Source organism: Hirundo rustica, chromosome 13 (assembly GCF_015227805.2).
Source record: "Hirundo rustica isolate bHirRus1 chromosome 13, bHirRus1.pri.v3, whole genome shotgun sequence".
Taxonomy (NCBI): Eukaryota; Metazoa; Chordata; class Aves; order Passeriformes; family Hirundinidae; genus Hirundo; species Hirundo rustica.
In genome coordinates, this window is record NC_053462.1 from 3076875 (window position 1) to 3095353 (window position 18479).

Below are 18479 nucleotides of genomic sequence, written 5' to 3' on the forward strand. Positions count from 1 at the left end.
TGTCAAGCTCATTCACACCAGCCAAGCAGAAATATGTATTAAAATATAACTTGACATGATGTCTCTGGTTAAAAATTGACCACAGGACTGACTGGATGCTCCTACAAACATGGGGATCATCCTAAGTATGAGGAGAAAAATCAGGCTGCCCATGGTTAGAATTACAGCAGCTTAGGCAGGCACGGCTGGTCAGAAGCAAGAACAAAACTTAATTAGTGGATGTGAACCCAAGGAGTTTGGGAGTCCAGCTTGCCTTTCTGATGTGTCTCACACTGGAGCGTGACACAACGACTGCAATCATTTAGTGTGGGAGAAGCACTATTTCCCCTAAAGCCTTGTGGCTGGAGCAAAGGGTTTTCATTTCACTTGAGCAGTAAGTGCCAGCCCCTTTGGAAAACACTTCCCCCCTGTGATGGGGCACACCTGAGGATGCTGGATCAGCCTCCTTAAATGTGAGCACTCCAAGCTGGCAACTCATGTAGGCAGCAGCCATGGCTGTGACAGTCCTGATTTCCCCAGCAGTCTCCTGGGAATGAATTTACATCTTTATATTTTCCCTCCAAAGGTCACACAAGCCGTATCTGAGGCTTTGCCAGCTGTTGCCACTTGATTTAATCAAAGCCAATACAATAAACTGGTTTTCCATTGATAAAGAAACATTCAAAACCAGGGGAACTTTACTGCTCTGCTGTGGGAGGCCTCAGTACCAGGCATGTGCTGTTCAAAGTTCTGCAGTTCTGACCTCGGTTTTCCATTTGAGATTCTGCTGAGACAAGCTTCAGTTTATCTGGAAAGGACTGTGTTCCTCATCCTTTACACCTAGTCTTCCCTACCATGCTTCTGTGTGTGGAGCTTTTAATGTGAATATACAATCCCAACTCTGCTGTGGAGTATCTGGGTGATCCCAAGGTGCAGCTATCCAAGATCTGGGTATCTGCAGATATTTGGATGCTTGGGAATCCGCAAACCAGTCTGAAAACCAAAAAAGACAAACTGACTGGCTGGAAGATTCTGCCTCACATTTAGTATGTTCAGCTTTCACGTTGTTCACTTTTAACACAGATCCAAATCCAAGCCTGGATCCCTTCCAACTTGATTTGCTTTCCTTTTCAGGAACATTAATGGCTCAGTGATGTCGCCCATAGAACTATTATATTCCAAGTGTCAGTCACTTGGACCCATTTGATTGACCAAATTTTTGACCAAATTTGATCAAGGCAGAGCCCTCAAATGCTGGTATTTTGGCTAAGGAGGGCTCAGCTCCCACTGCCCTGTGAGGTTTCAGCCTATGGGCAGCCCAGAAGCACCAAACCAGTAGAACTGGTAGGAGTGTGGGAGGGTGCTGTGCTCTGTGTGTCCCACGGAGCAGGTGAGAAATGAGATGTTCCTGGGATGTCCAAAGAGAGGGAGGGAGCTGGGGCAGGTACCAGGGCAGGGGCATGTAGGGAACGTGGGACGCAAGTCCATAGGAATCCAGCTTCACTGGTTCTGCTGTGCAGGGAGCCAGCTTCTCCTAAGCATAATTTGACCTTTCCTTCACAGGCAGAGTCCTTCTCACCCCTGAGAAGTTTTCTTTTATAAGAAAAATGGAGAAGGACCTTGGACAAGGGACTGGAGGGACAGAGCAAGGGGCAATTGCTTCCTTCTGCCAGAACACAGGCTTAGATGGGATACTGGGAAGAATGTGAGGGCGGTGAGGCCCTGGCACAGGTTTACCAGAGAAGTTGTGGCTGCCTCACGCCTGGAAACGTTCAAGGTCAGGTTGAACAGGGCTTGGAACACCCTAGTGTAGTAGAGGGTGTCCCTGCCCACAGCAGGGAGGGTGGGATTGGATCTTTGAAGAGTCCTTCGAACTCAAACCACCCGGTGATTCTGTGATGGAAGAAGATTCTCTCAGCACCTTGCACTGTGCCGACCCTAGGCTGGATGGAACAGCCAAGGAGACCCCAGGGCAGGGCCCTGCCCATCACTCACCAGCTGAATGGCGATCATTAACACCGTCTTCAGAGTGAACGTCCTGTCACAGAGGTCAAACAGATCTTCCAAGCTCGGACCAAGCAGCTCCAATACCATGGCGTTGTATTTTCCACACGGTCCAAAGTAATACACCTGGGGGAGCCCTTCAGCTGGAAGAACAGGAAAAGAACTGGGATCTGTCAATGGGACAAAGTTAATTCCCCTCCCCCTGCGTGCACACCTTTCATTAGGCAGAGTTTTAGCCTCACTCCTTGAGTATTCTCTCTGATGCTGCCCAGCATGGAAATAAGTCCCAGCACAAACTGCGACTGAACCAAAGGCCAAACCAGTGCAGGCTCTGCTCAGCTACACCCTTGGACAGACAAATGGATTTCAGAGCAATTAACAAGACCACCTGAAAGCATCGAGCTTTGGCAGCTTAAAGGCTTGGATTTAGAGAACAAGACATGTTCCCCGTGTTCCACGAAACTCCAGGCAGACAACAGCCACGAAACTCCAGGCAGACAACAGCCCCAGATGTGGGCTGGCACTTGTTGGAGCAATTAGGAAGATGACAGTCCTTGGAGAAAATGAAGCATGGCTAAAAAAGGGCTGCTTTGTCACCAAAGATAACACCCAGACCCTGCCTTTCCAGCACAACCTTACACAAAATTTACATTCAGTAAAAAGGAAAAAAAAACCCTTTTCTTTTAAATTTTGATCAATCACCACACAAAAATACGTAATCGTGGTCATTAGCATATGTGCACACACACAACCATCAACATCAAACTGGTAGGAGCCAGAGCCCATCTTCCCACCCAACAGACTGCTCTGTAGGAGTACAGTGTTGATACTCAGCTGGCAGGGGTTTTTGGGTGGATCAGCTTTCTGAAAGGGGAAAAAACCAGCCTTAATGTTGGAAGACTCATTCCAGCACTCCTGGAATTACCTTTGAGTCAAGAAGGAAACCACAGCAGCCCATACAGGAGGAATTCAGTGCAGGCCCAACTACTCATTTTGCTAATCAGCACCTGCACCGGCACTCGGCGTCCCAGTGTCAGCACCAAGATGGGTGACATTTAAATATCTATGTATTTCCAGTCTACACCTCATAAGCAGCTCTAAAACACAACAGAAAGGTTTTGTTTTGAAATACAGGGCTGTGTCTTATGTCAAAGCAAAATATTTGCTTGAATGCCCAAAGACATGGTGTCCTGCTATTCAGCGTAAAAGCTGAGCATGGGGAGCACTGCTATGTGTGCAGCCTCTTTTCCCACAGAGATCCATAAATTACAGTGCATGGGACCTGAAAGCACTGGGATTATTAATTTTATTGCGCGTTTAAAACCAGTGCAGGCACACACCCGTGATCAATGTTAGATATAGCAAAACACTCAACTAATTAGGGGCACAGGTTTGTGTCAGTTCTGTGAGGTGCTCAGGCAGTGAAACATTTCAGGCTGGAGCGTGGCAGCCACACAAGTGCATGTCCTACTCCAGATTTAGGGAAGCCCCCTTAATCCACCCCTACGGCCCTGGGAACTCTGCAAATGGCCAACAACGTAACAAAGGCAGCACTGAGATCACTAAAGCTTAAATACCACACAACTTGTGCTCCCAAGTACTGCTCCAAAAGAACAAAACGCAGTTCGACAAAGATTACCCGAGGAGGGTTTTAATCTCATTAATTCACATGCTCAGGGAATCTGTCATCAGGATGCATTAACGGGATATTACAGAGTATTGCAGGAATTCCCTGTCTAACCAGTGTTTTCTGTCCTATGTGAAACATTGACCCAACAAGGGTTTGGGAGGCTGCTGCTCCGAACAGAGCTCCATGCTTTAGGAAGCAGTAAGAGTCATTAAACCCTCTAGGAAGACAGGATGGTTTGATGCAGAAACAATTCAGAAAGCCAGACAATGATGGGATATGATCCAGGCAGCTCCAAGATGCTTTCAAATATCCCCAAATCAACACAAATGGCAATTTAATGTCATCAGCTTAGTGCTGAAGGCTGGAATAATTGCAACAGCTGTTGAAGTGACTCATGGTGAGCCATTGGGTTTTCAGTAAAGTCTGATGAGGACTTACCTACAAAGTCCCCTCTAACACCAAGATCGGCATCTCTATTTTTTAGAGAATAATAGAATAATAATAGAGAATAAGAGAACAACAGAATACTTAATGCAAAGTTTAAACCTGAGCCAATTATAGATTCTAGATACAGACAGACAATGAGTACTTCTAACACAATTTCTACAAGTCTCAAATAGTGGAACTGAGGAAGGAATTAGGATCAGGACTCTGCTAACTAAGGTATGCAGGAGATTGAAATTGCAAAAAAGCTCTTAAGGAAGGTGAAGGATCCTGTTCCCAGACCAGTGGAAGATGAGAACATTTACAGCCTCACACAGTAAGGAGCAAGCACTGCAATTAAAATGAATTTCCTGGGCATAAGAACCAGGAAGATAGATTGCTGCAAGGCCCAAAAGGTGGGCATTCCACGTAGGGAAGGAAGCAACACTACTTATGCTCTCTGGGACCCCAATTCCTTCAGCTTTACCTACTCAGAGCTTATAGCCAAGACCCTGGAGGATCCTTTTGGTCTTAAACCCTCAGGAAGGCTCTGCTTTCTGTGGGAGCTCTGACAAGGTGAGGCCTTCGTGAAGAACATTAAAAAAGCATCCTAAATATCAGAATACAGGAGACATCATTGGCTTCAGGTGAATTTTTAGGGAATGATTCTTCCCTGAGGGTTTTCCCTGACTGCCAGCTCTGCAGTCAGGGACTTCCCTCTTGCCTTTGCCAGGAGAAAGCTGCTGTGACATCTCTCTGAATTCCAGAGCCAGGCTGCACCGCTGTGTCCTGGGTCAAAGGAGCATCGCTGATGAGCCCTGTGGAGCTCCCAGTCCAAGCCAAGGATCCCCAGATTCACACTAGTTACGGAAATAAAGTTGGGAAGGACTTGGAGCAACACATCCTCAGTTCACTCAAACTCAACGTTCACCATCCTTCTGGGAAGAGGAAAAGCTCTAAAGATGAACTGAACGCAGAAATTAAAGGGTGCGTTGGCAGATAAGGCTGGATGAAACTTGAGATACAGGCAGCTCCAGAGCCATTCTGAACAGTAAAAAGGGTCAGCCTAAGAAAATCTGCATAAAATTTGATTTTGTCACAGCCCATCTGCATAATTTATGACATAGCTTGGCCCTCTTTCAGCAAAAAGCATTGTGTCCTGGTGCCAAGTCCATTGTCACAGTGAACCACAGGAACTCCATATATATCACCAGCAGATCCGTAAATACTTAAGAAGGATGTTGCCAACTAAAGAGACTGATGGAGGAAAAAGGACTTTTTTTGCCTGGGCAGTTGGAGTTGAGGTTTTTAATGGAGAGTAATCACATTGGGAGAGGACTGGAAAGGTCACACAAAGCCACGGCGTCATGCTGTAGGTGAGCAGCTCTGAGTTCAGAGACTGTGGGATGAAAAGCCACCAGCAGAGCAGAGTCTCATACTGAGGATTCAAAGGTACAATTCAACATTTGAAGTACAAACCATGATCTGTTTAATGCAATTAATGCATGAAATCACATCAGAACTAGGAATTTCTCCATGGTATCAAACAAGAGCAGTACACTAAGGGAAGAAAATACAGGCAGGTTCTCCTTTGGAGGAAAATCAGTTTATTATAGCAGAGACTGCTGCAAGCAGAAATCATCTCAATTTGCTTAACGGCTTTGGTCTTGCTGCTGAGTGATTTGGCTCAGCTACATAGAAAAGGCCCCACTCCACCCTCACTCTCACAGGAGGTTTATCACCCCAATAAACACAGACTGATTGCCGCACTGGAATCCACAGGCAAATTCTGCTATTTCAGCAGAGCGATGTCTTGGAAGAAATTCAAGCTGAGCACAGCGAAAACCTAGCACAGCGTTTTGTAGATTAAAGCATCACTGCTGGAATGAGAGCAAACGCAGACATCAAAGCCAAAAACTCAAGACTTTGATTCCCCCACACTCCCAAGACTGGCCTTGGCTTTCTGGGGATGCTGAACTCTCACTGCTCCCGGGCTGCCACCAAAAGGGATTTTCCCATCCTTCCTCCAGCTCTGTGGATGAGCAGTATGTTGGATCAACCCAAAAAACACTCAGCTTGAGCTTGAACACAAGAACGGGAACAGTAACGAAGAGCAGAATCACTGCTCTTCCAGAGAGCTTCGTCTGAGCCGGATTAACACCCAGGTCACCTTTCAGAAACTTCCATCACATGATCAAGTGTCCTGAATGATTCGAGTAATGTTATCTTGCTGCCATATGTTTCTGCAGCATGACTAATGGCCACAAAACTCCTCAGACATCCAACATACTCCAAAAAACCACATTAGTTCAGGCACACAGACATTCCAAAGCCATTTCCAGGACTGGTTACGAAACGGTGATGGGTAGAGATGCCAATCTAAGGTTATGCCCGAGGGAAACCAGAGTTTGCAGCACCTGCCCTACATGGAAGGCACAGGAAGCAGAACCCACCTGCTCTGGAAGAGCACCTAGCCTGGGGCTCTGTGTGAGCATCATGAGAGGTTCTGAATAAACCTCATCAACAGCAAGTAAAATACACCCAAGGAGGAATGAGGGAGCGAGTGCAGGAAACTGCACGTGGCCTCTACATCAATGGAAGGACAAGTGCCACATCTCCATACAGCAAATCACCAGGAAACACCCAGAGCTTGTGATCAATATCGCTGGTTTCTGACCCACCCATGGTTTTTGCTCCCATGGGAAGTTGTTTTCCACTGCCCTTCAATGAGGTGTAGCCAAATAGAGAAGCTGACTTCTACAATTTCAAGAATTGAAGAAGAATTCAGATCCTCTCTTTATGCAGGTTTTGACACTGAGCTTTCTTGCAGAGGGGAGACACTGCTGAAGAACCCCAAATTCCACACCCAAAGACAGAGTGGGGGGGGAGCCATCCAAGGCCCAGCAAAGGGCTGATGCTTGATGCAAACCCACGCTCTGTGTGGGCAGCAAGAACCCCTTCTCACAGAAAGAGATGCAGACACACACCAGAAGCATCAGTGCACACAAAGTTCTGGGTGGTTTTAAAGAAGCTCTGATGAATGGGCCGTAGATTGTCACAAAATTCTCATTCAGAGCTGAAAGTTTATTTTTACAAAAATTTTTCACAGAACGCCATAAATTACACGATGAACACCATAAATAGCAACTGTGAGAGGGCTGTGTATCTATAGCTAAAATTAAACATGTTCCAAACAAATTAAACAAATTGCTTTAGAGTAGTCAACCCATTTAAGCTGATTACACTAATGAGGATCTACCCTTCTCTTAATTTTCAAATCGGAATAAAATCCTGGCTGAAAGAGAAGATTTGTGATCAACATCGACTCGGCCAAGATCTCAGCTTTTAACCTCTTCAAATATGTCCAATGTAAATCTACCTGAGCATGTTAGTTAACAGGTTATTTCTGTGAGCTGGAAGTAAAAAGACTCATCCTGCCCTTCAGATTTTGGAATAGTTTGCTTCAAAAATAGAAAGATGGGAGAAAAGTTGAGATTGGGCTGGTTACTGGAAATAACCTTGTCCTAAGGGTCTTTTATATATTTGATTGGATGCCTTTCCAAGATATCTTCCTTCAAAGTACAGCTGAAAAAGCTTCCTAACACAGTCCTTCCCCTTCAGGCTTGCCTGGAGGAGCTTAGGGAAGGACAGAGATTTTGGGTGACTGAGAATGTTTTCTCTTGTTTGAGAAACAGAGAGTGACATGTGAAGGAAAACAAGCAGAAAATGCCATTTGTAACTCCAGCACCAGCTCACCTGCAGGTGGAAAAAGAGGTGGTGGAAAAGGTCTGACACAATCTCACCAACCACTCCTAGGCTTCACAAACCTTGAACTGGCATAAGATTAGGGTAAGAATCCAAAAATAGTGATCTGATGCCACAGCTGCACACAGGAGCATCGATATGGAGAAGTGGGGTTGGAGGGGCCGGAGGACGGCCGGCTCTGGGGCAGCTCCGACAGTGATCCACAGAGATGAATGTGCCATGAGTGCTTCCAGCGTGTAAAGCTCCTGGATAATTTCCTTGTCTCTTGAGCTCTGGTACTGTGGTTTGAGAATTTACCTTTAGTTCCTTCTCACTCACCTGAACAGGGTGAAGAGCAGCCAGAGCTGTCCAGAGCCCCTTGCACATCTCCTGTCCCCAAACACCCTCCTGCTCCATTGGCTCCAGCTGCTGCCAGACACTCGGCTCTCTGCTGCCAGCTTCTCACAGCATCTTTTCCCTGCTTTGTCTGGGCAATAAATCATTTCTCCTAGCAAATGCTGAATGCTCTTGCACCACTGACTAGCAGGAATTTCTGCAGCACGACTCTGCTTTAGCCCATTGTTGGGTGAGGAGGAGGAGAGGCAGAGCAAGGCCATGGTTATGCTAAAGGTGCAGTTCAAACGCTCTCTGAACCCAAGAGAAAAAGGATGTTTGAGAGAGAACATCAGAAGCTGGAAGAGCTCAAAGCTGCCATGGGCAGGGACACCTTCCTGTAGACCAGGTTGCTCCAAGACCCATCCAACCTGGCCTTGGACACTTCCAGGGATGGGGAAGCCACAGGAAGGTGTTGGATCAACACCTCCTCCCCTGATGATGGCAGAGAAAGCTGAGCTTCTCGTGGGAAGAGACGACACTAGGCACATAATGGTGAAACAAATCCCTATGAGCTGTGAGGAAACAGAGCTGCTGCCATCTCCAAGGAGTTCCATGTGGACTCAAAGACTCCAGCCTCACTCCAGCTTATCTCAGGATATGCAGGATGTATTTAATCCCTGCTGTGTTTTGTTTCATTTTGGTAGTATTTGAATCGACAAAAAGAAAAGGTACGGGAAAAGGAACAGCAGAAAAACAGACCGGGGAAGGACAGAAGGAAGAACATATTTGTTCTTGCTGCTGGTAAAAATCCAAACAATTTGATTTTTACTTCAACTGCAGAAAAACAAATCTCAGGATCGCTCTGTTACTAGAACAGGGTGGCATTTCATCTTCCTTGAGCGGTACAAGGTGGTTTCCTGACATCATGGCTTCACTTTATTAAACAACTCTTCACATCCACAAAGCTAGAAGCACTTGAAGAGGGGGTACCAAGGAGACATTCACTTGTATCCATAAAGATAAAAAGAGATTGGGAGGAGAATCAGCCCTATCTGAAAAGGTCAAATGCACGAAAACTTTCAAAATCTGGGAAATTTACCCAGAAACACCCATTCACAGGCAGTTTTTTAGTTCTAACAACTAAATTAGTCTAGTGAAATTGTTTCAATTCTTGACAAATAGGAAAGAATAAAGCACAGCACAATGAATTGCTTTTTTGGCAAATTTCAAAAGACTGAAGTCACATTTCTAGGGCTTGGGGGAAACAACTGTATTCAAATCTCCACGTTACTGTTGGATTTTATATCCAACAGAACGTCTTGCTCCAGTGATGATGGCAGCTGGAACACAGGAAAACACCTTAAGAGAAGGATAAAACCAGTAAATAATTTTAGAAGAGTTATTTTAAACAACCCAAGGAAGTTCTAGCTTAAGTTCTATCCTTATTACCTTTTCCCACATACCTGCAATACAAGGACAAGGATGAAAGAAAACCATTGTAATAGCTGCCCAGGGCAGTGGTGGAGCCACTCAATAACATTCCTGAAGGGATTTAATAGCCACGGGGATGTGGCACTTGGGGACAGGGGTTCAGGGTGGCCTTGTCAGCACTGAGGTGTGGTTGGATGGTTTCAGAGGGCTTCTTTTCCAACCTAAACTATTCTTTGATTCTGCTCCACTGCAGGTCACGTGAGCCCTGCCAGAGTACAACTGTGCGGCCAACTGGGTTCTGCTGCTTAAGAGCACTAACAGAAATGCAACCAAAAAGAAAGAAACCAACAAAAACCCAAATTCCCCTCCTCCCACACTCCCTGCCCCCCTCCCCCCCCCCCCCGCCCCCCACCAAAAAAAAATTCCCATGAGAAATTGGAAATTATTCCTGATCAGTTTTCCTTTGCTGTGCAATCTCCCAGCCCTACCTGCTGAGAGGGAGTTAAGTGGCAGGTTTGGGCCATTTCATTTGACCCAGGTAACAGAGAAGTTGAGAAGAAATCATGGGGCCCTTGGTAATTTTCTTCTCTTCTGAGAACAAGTTCATAGAATCATGGAATATCCTGTGCGGGAAGGGACTTACAAGAACCAACGAGTCCAACTTCTGTCCCTGCACAGGACACCCCAACAATCCCACGCTGTGCCTGAGAGTGTTGTCCCAGAGCTGTGGCAGCCTTGGGGCTGTGACCATTCCCTGGGGAGCCTGTTCAGTGCCCCACCACCCTCTGGGGGAAGAACCTTTTCCCAATATCCAGCCTAAAACCTCCCTAACACAGCTCCAAATATTCCCTCAGGTGGTGTTCCTGGTCACAGGGAGCAGAGAGCAGCTGCCCCTCAGGAACACGTTCTGCACATGAAGTGATGTGTGTTAATGACCTTACAGACATGATCTTAAGAAAAATCAACGACAAGAGTTCTCTGTTGCTCAGGAGCACCCAAATTTAACTCCAGAAGCAGCGCCAGGGAAGAGTCTGCTTCTGGGCAGATGAAAAATGCCACGAAAGCAGCACAATGGCTGTGCTGAATTGCTCCTCTGCTGCCCAGAGAAGCATTTTGGTTTGATCACACCAAGTCCTGGTGACCCCTGCTCTTCCTCAGCTCATCTCCACAGGAGACTGCTGGCTGGAGGCAGAGCTTTTCCCCGCTTCCTGCCCAGCTGCACCTCGGGGTGACATGACCACGATGACAATCAGGGAGGTCTGACAGCCTGAGCTGCGGCGCAGCTGCAGCCACAGCGCTGAGCAGCGGCCGCAGTCAGTCCCACCAGGACGGCGCAGCGATGTAAGGCAAAACTGGCATTTAGCAGGCAGGGTTTGTCGTGGATCCAACAGCATTTTTAACTGGGATGGCAGATCAGTGGGTCAGATCCAGCTGGATAAAGCAGACGGTGGTATCAGACACATACCTTCGGGTGCTCAGGAGGAAGACGACGCTTGGCCCTGCTCAGGCAGCTGAAGGTCAGATTCCCACCCGACTGTGGTGGGACAATTGGGTGCCATTTCTGGCAGCACAGCACGGCGCAGCCCTCTGTGTCATCCCAGAGCTGTGCTGGGATCTGCCTGCAAAGCTCTGGGTGCATCTCAGGCCCCCAGCACTCATACTGGTCCCACTGGGAGGGTGGATTTTTGCAGGTTTGCCCCTGCAGCAGCATCAAACTAGAAAGCGATGGATAAGAATCAGACGCACGTAAACTCTCCACAACAAGCCAAGAGATTGGCATGCATCCATCCCATCACTACTGCAGGACTGGAGGGAAAAAGGGATTTTTCACATGAGTAGGAAAGTGTTACCCACACGGTCCCTTCAGCCTGAGGGAAAACCTCCCACTCCCTCTAATCGCAGGAGAACCTGCTGCCAAACAGAAGTTCAGAGGCGCTAAATCAGATCCTACCTCCAGATATCATCTCTGTTTCACCTTAAGAGAGACAAGTAGGAGCGGGTAGGAATGGAATTTTAAAAGGAAAACTGGCACTTTCGGACAGAAAAATTATTACAAAACTTCAGAACTCCAGCCTGACCCATCGCAGACTCAGGCAGAGCTTATGGCTTATCTTTTAGCAATGAGAGGAGGTTTTTCAATAGCAGGCAGGGCACAGCTCCAAAACACAAATTCCAAATCCATTGGAGAGCCTCTCTGGCAGGTGGGCAGCCCTCCATAACAGGACTTCCCTGGCACAGGTCAGTGTTTCACCTTAGAAATCTCCAGTTGTGTGTAGGATGCCTCTACCGCATTGGAAGGGATCCCACTAAATCTGGCACCCACCTGCCAGAGGGGAAAGAGCTTTGTTTGTATCGAGGCAGTGCCCAACACCTGACACAGCAGCCCCCCTGAAAACTGATTTTATAGCTTTAGATCTCAGTTAGCTTCTAAGTGCAGCATCCCCATGGCTAGAAGAATGTTCATAAAAGGGACAGGAAAGGGGAACAAGCAGAACAGCCAACCAGCTCCTAATACCTTATTAATTTTCCTGGCCCTCATCACCAAACTGGGTTTTTCCCTCAATGTAAATATCAATTTCAAAGTTTATCTTTAAACATCATGTATCATGTGGACTTCCCATCCCTGGAAGTTTTCAAGTCCAGGTTGGACAGGACTCGGAGCAGCCTGGGATAGTGTAAGGTGTCCCTGCCCATGGCAGGGAATGGAATGAGATGAGCATTAAGGTCCCTCCCAACCCAGAACAGTCTGTGGTTCTGTGGTCTTCACCTCCCCACTCCGATGGCTGAGGCACTCCCGTTTCCAAGCACAGCCTGTGCTGATAGCCAGCAAGACATATTTCAGCTCAGGGGTTGCTAGAAGGTACCAGAAGCAGCACAGAGACCTTAGTGATTAAATGTCTGTCCTTCTCCTCGAGCCCTGCTGGATCCTCAGAGCAGGAGCACATACCACAACCCACAACCTGCTCTTAGGACATTGCTGACTGTGAGGAGAACCCAGGGAGGCATCTGGGATGACTTGGATGAGCCTGGCTGCTACAGGTTTATGGCCATGTCAGGCTTCAAGGAAAAGTGTCTCCAGGAAAGGCATTTTCCACCTTCCCAGCATCCTGCTGCCTGGAGTTGCTGGCATTTGATTTGCGATTACTGCCACAAATACCGGAAGAGTATGAGATGCATGAGGACTTTTCTGAATATAAAAAGGGAACTGCCTTAATCTCATATTCAAATATTAATGGCCTTGCTTTAAAAGCATCTGGTAACTTCCAATTGACAAAGTCTAAATTTAGCCCAAGGAAGTCAAAACTTCTGATGCTGAGATGCTGAAATGTGCACATTCAGGAAGCCCTTCCTAACAAGGGAATGGCCACGTGAAAAAAAAGCCAAGTGGTTTTAAATAGTGAAACATAATTCTCTGGAGATCAACAGCAAGCCAGCTCTGAAAGCAGCAGGGTTTAAATGAGCACTTTACAGTAATCCACTATATTTCATTCTACTATTCAAAAGCTTGGAAGTCCAGGATCCCTCAAGTTCAAGCTCCTTGGGCTACCCTGACTTTACAATGAAGCTGCTAATCAGCATTCCTTAATAATGCAGCTCAGCACGAGATTCTCCACTTTTTGCCTAAAAACCCCACATCTTCAGTAGAATAAAACTATCTCCCACCTATGGCCAAGGACACAATTCTGTGCGCGATTTGAGAATGCAGACGTTTTTCCTCGCTGGTAGAAAATGAACCCAACATCTTAAAACCTTTGGGTCTAGTGCAGGCATCTGGAGTAGAGAACGACTAACATGAGATGTGTCCCAAAGCTGCTTTCCTTGTAAAGAAATGTCAGTTTTATATCACCTTGCACAGATGAGTCACTTATTAAATACTTACAGTAACTGAACACTGGTAATCTAAAATATTTCCAGTATTTCAAAGGAGGAGGCTGCAGTGCTCATCCAGAGCGTTGCACTGTAACAGCTAAGAACAAATCCTTCCATACAATAAGCAGGACAGACACAAAATACCCCAGGTAGCAAGCCAGGTGTTGCTCCACACAAATTCAAACTCACTTTGGGGTGCAGAAGGGCAACCCTTGGAAGTGTTCAAGGCAAGTTGGACAGAGTTCTGAGCAAGCTGGTCTAGTGAAAGGTGTCCCTGCCCATATGGCCCCAAGATGAGCTGTAAGGTCCCTTCCAATCCAAACCAGTCTATGATTTTATAACCACCCTCCAAACCAGCCCCCTGCTGAAGGGTGACCTGGCTCAGCTCCTGGCCACAGCAATGTTTCCATCCAGGTGGCAAATATGAGTGGGAATTCTGAGGACGAAAGTGACTGTGGCCAGTGTTAATGGGTATGTTCACACTTCTCAATTAAACAAGGGTGGGGACCTCTTGCACTCGCCCTCCCTTCACATGGCCTGGAGTTACTCCCGCTCCCTTGGGGAGGAGTGCTGTGAACAACGACCTCCCTGTAAAATCCTGCTGTTGGCAGCTCCACCAAGGCGACTTGTTTACATCCATCCTATAACAAGCTTTACCAAAATGACCCATAATTGCCACGTGAATGACAGCATTGTGCAACTGGCATGGAAAGAATTTCTTCATAAAGCACACCAATACATACAAAGTGTGTGCGGGTAAAGCAAGAGAAACACAAAAAGGTGCTCAGTGCAGGAATCCCGACAGGAGAACTCCATAGGCAGCATGGATAGCAGACAGCTCAGCCACACTGAGGAATATATATGCAAATATTGACTAGACTATGCAAAGGCTTGGTTATTTATACCAGCTTCATTTCCCTCAGTCCTACCTCCTGACAAGTAAACAGACTGCTTCGCTCTGGTGAGTTGTGCAACACAGAGAGGTCCCAAAGTAAACACACAGACTCCATACTTCATTAGAGGTGAACTTGTTTACAGATCAGGAATTAAAACAAAACCACAGAATCCGTCAATATTCTATATGTACTGACATACCCCTCCCTGACTCAGAACGTTCTGCTCCTACACTGTGACTCATCCACTGCGTGGGCTGGGGACAGCAGAGATCTCGGTTTCCTGGGATTCTCCAGCGTATCAGACTCCTCTTCTTCTCCCCACCATGCCGCTCATGACGTCCAACATCCACTTGCCTGTGTCACCTGCCCATGCTGCGAATGACCACTGGCTACAGAGCCATGGCGCAGAACTGAGCGCACGGTGCCACGTGTCTGAATGAATCACATGTGCCAAGGTGGGACTGTGAAGGGTGGAGGAAGGTGTGACTCATCTGCCAGCTGATATAAAAATAAACTACTACTGAATCAAAAATGCATGACTTCTGCACACGACGTGCACAGGCAGAAGCTGTCACTATGTGGAAGCTTGAGCATTGGCTCCATGCAGCCACAAGAAACGTGGAAGCATGCAGTGCTCCATTTTACCTTCCAAAGGTGATGCTTACAGGGAAGGCATTACATGTGGCACCAACAGGGAGAGATGCCAGAGGTGCTTTGAAATGTGCTAAAACATCCCAGAATGGTTTGGGCTGGAAGGGACCTTAAATCCCACCTCATTTCAACCCCTGCCATGGGCAGCGACATCTTCCACTATCCCAGGTAGCTCCAAGCCACATCCAACCTAGCCTGGAACACCTGGACAACCTGTGCCAGGGCCTCACCACCCTCAGAGGGAACCATTTCTTCCCAATATCCCATCTATCTTGGCTCTCTGGCAGTGGGAAGCCATTCCCTCTTTCCCTGGCACTCCAGGCCCTTGTACCAAATCCTCTCCAGCTCTCCTGAAGCCCCTTTAGGCACTGGCAGGGGCTCTGAGCTCTCCCTGGAGCCTTCTCTCCTCCAGATGAACACCCCCAGCTCTCCCAGCCTGGCTCCAGAGCAGAGGGGTTCCAGCCCCTGAAACATTTCTGCATCCTCCTCTGGACTTGTTCCAGCAGCTCCTGAATACAAGATTAGCTTCTTCTAATCTGGAATCAGCCTCAAAACAAAAAGATCATTCCTGTTATCCACAAGCAAACAGAGCCCACAGTACAGAGCCGATGGAATCACTGAGATTGGTGTGCCACCAGCAGGACCCAGCTGCTGCAGGACTCCTGCAAGCCATGGGAGAAGTAGTTGTTTTTACTCATCCCAAACCAAGCAGGATGCAGTCCTGGGATGCTGCTGGGTGTGCGGGGGGCTGTTCAAGCAAAGCCAAAGCTTTGTCCTCTGGTAACTGCCCAGGAAGCTGAACCATTCCAGGAGCTGGGTCTGTTTCACCATGGATAAATAACTCAGTTTATTCCACAAACTTCAAGTACAGGGGACAAATGACATGCTCAAGTGACTTATCCAATAACAGAAACCTGTTGGAGACTGGAACTGCTTCTGGCAGCACTTGGAGATGCAGAAGCACCTGGTCAAGTTGGAGGGGAGGTCCTCTTGTCCCCATGGTATGGAAGCAGCAGATTCAAGCAGCTGTACAAAGCATCAGAGCATGGGGAAGCCCAGGAGCTGAGGAACCAGCTTTGGGGAGGAAGGAACATCTGGTACAGCCAGTCCTCCAGGAGGGTCACAGAGCAGGAGCCTCATTTTGGGGAGTAACTATCACACTTGGACTGTGCTACTCATACTCAGGTAGGTACTGCCCTCAGGACTGACTGTGCCACCACCAGTACAGCGACATCCTGGGGATGGCTCAGGCCAGGACAACTCCAGTCAGGATGCTGGTGCAAGCTCATGTGGCTTTTAGGACAAAAACCAATCATTAAACAGTTCAGTACAACATTGGCATTAGAGGACTGATGAGAGCAATGCAACTAGTTTGCACAGAGATTATTCAAAGTACTTCAATTATCTTGGTGAGCAAATGGATCTTATCCCAGACCTAAAAACTAAATGAATTACATTTCCTACAGGAAAGATGTCCTTTCCTGAGACACCCTATGGACTGACCATCAGGTCTCTGACTTCATGCCCACACTTTGCTGTTTTGTTTTGCTGCTCACACGAAGGTAAAGAGCTCGGACACTATTTTAGGTTATTAAATATTTAATTCCACAGCGAGAAAGAAGCGGCTAGCAGATGGCCACTGTGCAGCAGGGCCTTGCGCGACTTCTGCAGGGAGAGAAGTTCAAGGAAGAATCATGCAAATCTGTTTCTATGCTCAAACATTCCTCCAGTAAGAGGAAGGGAATTACAGGGGAATTGTAACATGAAACAATGACACACTGAAACATCAGAAACAGCATCAAATATCCAAAGCAGCACATCAGAGACACCTGTTAGTTGGTTACTCCTGACTCAGGACTTTTCTCTGAATCTAGTGGATCCATCCACCAGTATTGAGCTGTTCTGAGAAGCACCAAGAGCCACATTCCTACAGTTTAGATCCCTCTGGCAAACTTCTCCCTGTTCCATCATTTAATCTAGTGTGAAGCATCTTAAGATGTCTGAGACACATGAAATCCAGTCTGCTCCTTTCTTAATCCAAGCTGACTAGGGGATCCTCATCTGAGCCATGTGGCAGGCAGAGAAACTGGTGCTGCTGGGAGGGAACAGATGCAGCTTTGCTGCCCTGTCAGAAAAGTCTTGGAACATCAAAGCTGATGGAGCACGTGGCACAGGGAGCCACAGAGTCGCTAAAGGAAGAGAAAGTTATCACATCCTGTGTTCATGCGGAAACATCTCAGATGGAAGCTCATCTCAGGATGTAGCTTCTGAATTAGTGGGCTATTTGTTACTATGTCAACAAGTAGGGAACAACAAAGGGAAATGCAAAATTTGACTGAGTAGCTTAGAAAAAGGAATAAAATACTATTTTCACTAGTTTTTGATGATGTCAAGTGAAGCAGGCAATTGATACCCATATACATTCTTCAGGCATTGGCCAAGTAGGTCGGTCCCTTCCAGCCTAAGTTCTCCTCCGACTACTACCCAAGAGTAACACATTGAAAAATGCTTATTCTGAACACCCAAGAAGGAAATCACCATTAAAACTCTTCTTACTAGGAAAAAACCCCAACATTTTTCTCCCAAAGCTGCAGGTGATGACAATTTTGACATCTTAGAGCTCACTGGGACCATCTGGATACACAGGCAGCTGAACGTGGCCGCTGAGCTGCCGAGGGGATGAGGTGGCTCCGGTGGTGTCACAGCCAGGCTCCCTCTGCTCTCCCTCCTTCAGCTAAAGGTGGGAGCTGCAGCCAGCCACGTCATTTGGCAGGATTAATTGGCTAATTTATTGAGCAGAATGTCACATGCGACACCACTGTTGCTCTCTCTGAGTCATGCACACCATGTGTTCAGACACTTCTAGTCTCTGTTTGGCAAGCGTACGACAATTCCAAGTAACCAGACATCCCTACTGGAAGTTCCAGCCTGGCTGTTTGAGCAGTTCCAGAGCAAGGACCATTACGGGGAGCCTGGCACTAGCAACACCACTGAGAACAAACCCCTCTGTTTCCCCAATGTTGGCACTTATTTATCTGTTTTTCCAGCCAGACACTCTTCCCCTAATCCCCGGTGCAGGCACCAAATCAAGCCTCCCTGCTCCTGGCAGCCTGACTCCACCAAAATTCGTTTTTTTTGGATTCCAGGTTTCATGGTGAGACCAGAATTGTAGTTCACATCCTCCACTCAAGTCTTGGCCGATTTCCAATTGTTTTAGCAAAACTTCAGCACAAGAGCTGCTGAAGGAATCCAACAGCTCGTCAGAGCTGGGTGAGCGACACCCATGGGACCACGCAGAGAGAGAAACAGTCAGGTTGCTCAGGAGGCTTCTCAACAGTCCCTTGACAAATGCTCCAAGACAGTAGATTAAAAACTAGGAAGGAATTCTCCCTGTGGGAGTGGTGAGACCCTGGCACAGAGTGCCCAGAGCAGCTGTGGTTGCCTCATGCCTGGAAGGATTCAAGGCCAAGTTGGACAGGGCTTGGAGCAACCTGGGCTAGTGGGAGGTGTCCCTG

The 18479-nt window shown here is 47.3% G+C and overlaps 1 protein-coding gene across 2 annotated transcripts in view; it reads right to left on the bottom strand.

Annotated features, from left to right (window-relative positions):
- Nucleotides 1-18479, bottom strand: part of CSNK1G1 (casein kinase 1 gamma 1) — a 101698-nt gene that overhangs the window by 26332 nt on the left and 56887 nt on the right. For both annotated transcript variants that reach the window (XM_040077089.2, XM_040077088.2), the window contains exon 6: nucleotides 1975-2126. In XM_040077089.2, the coding sequence (XP_039933023.1) occupies nucleotides 1975-2126 (152 nt within the window). The remainder of the gene's footprint in view (nucleotides 1-1974; nucleotides 2127-18479) is intronic.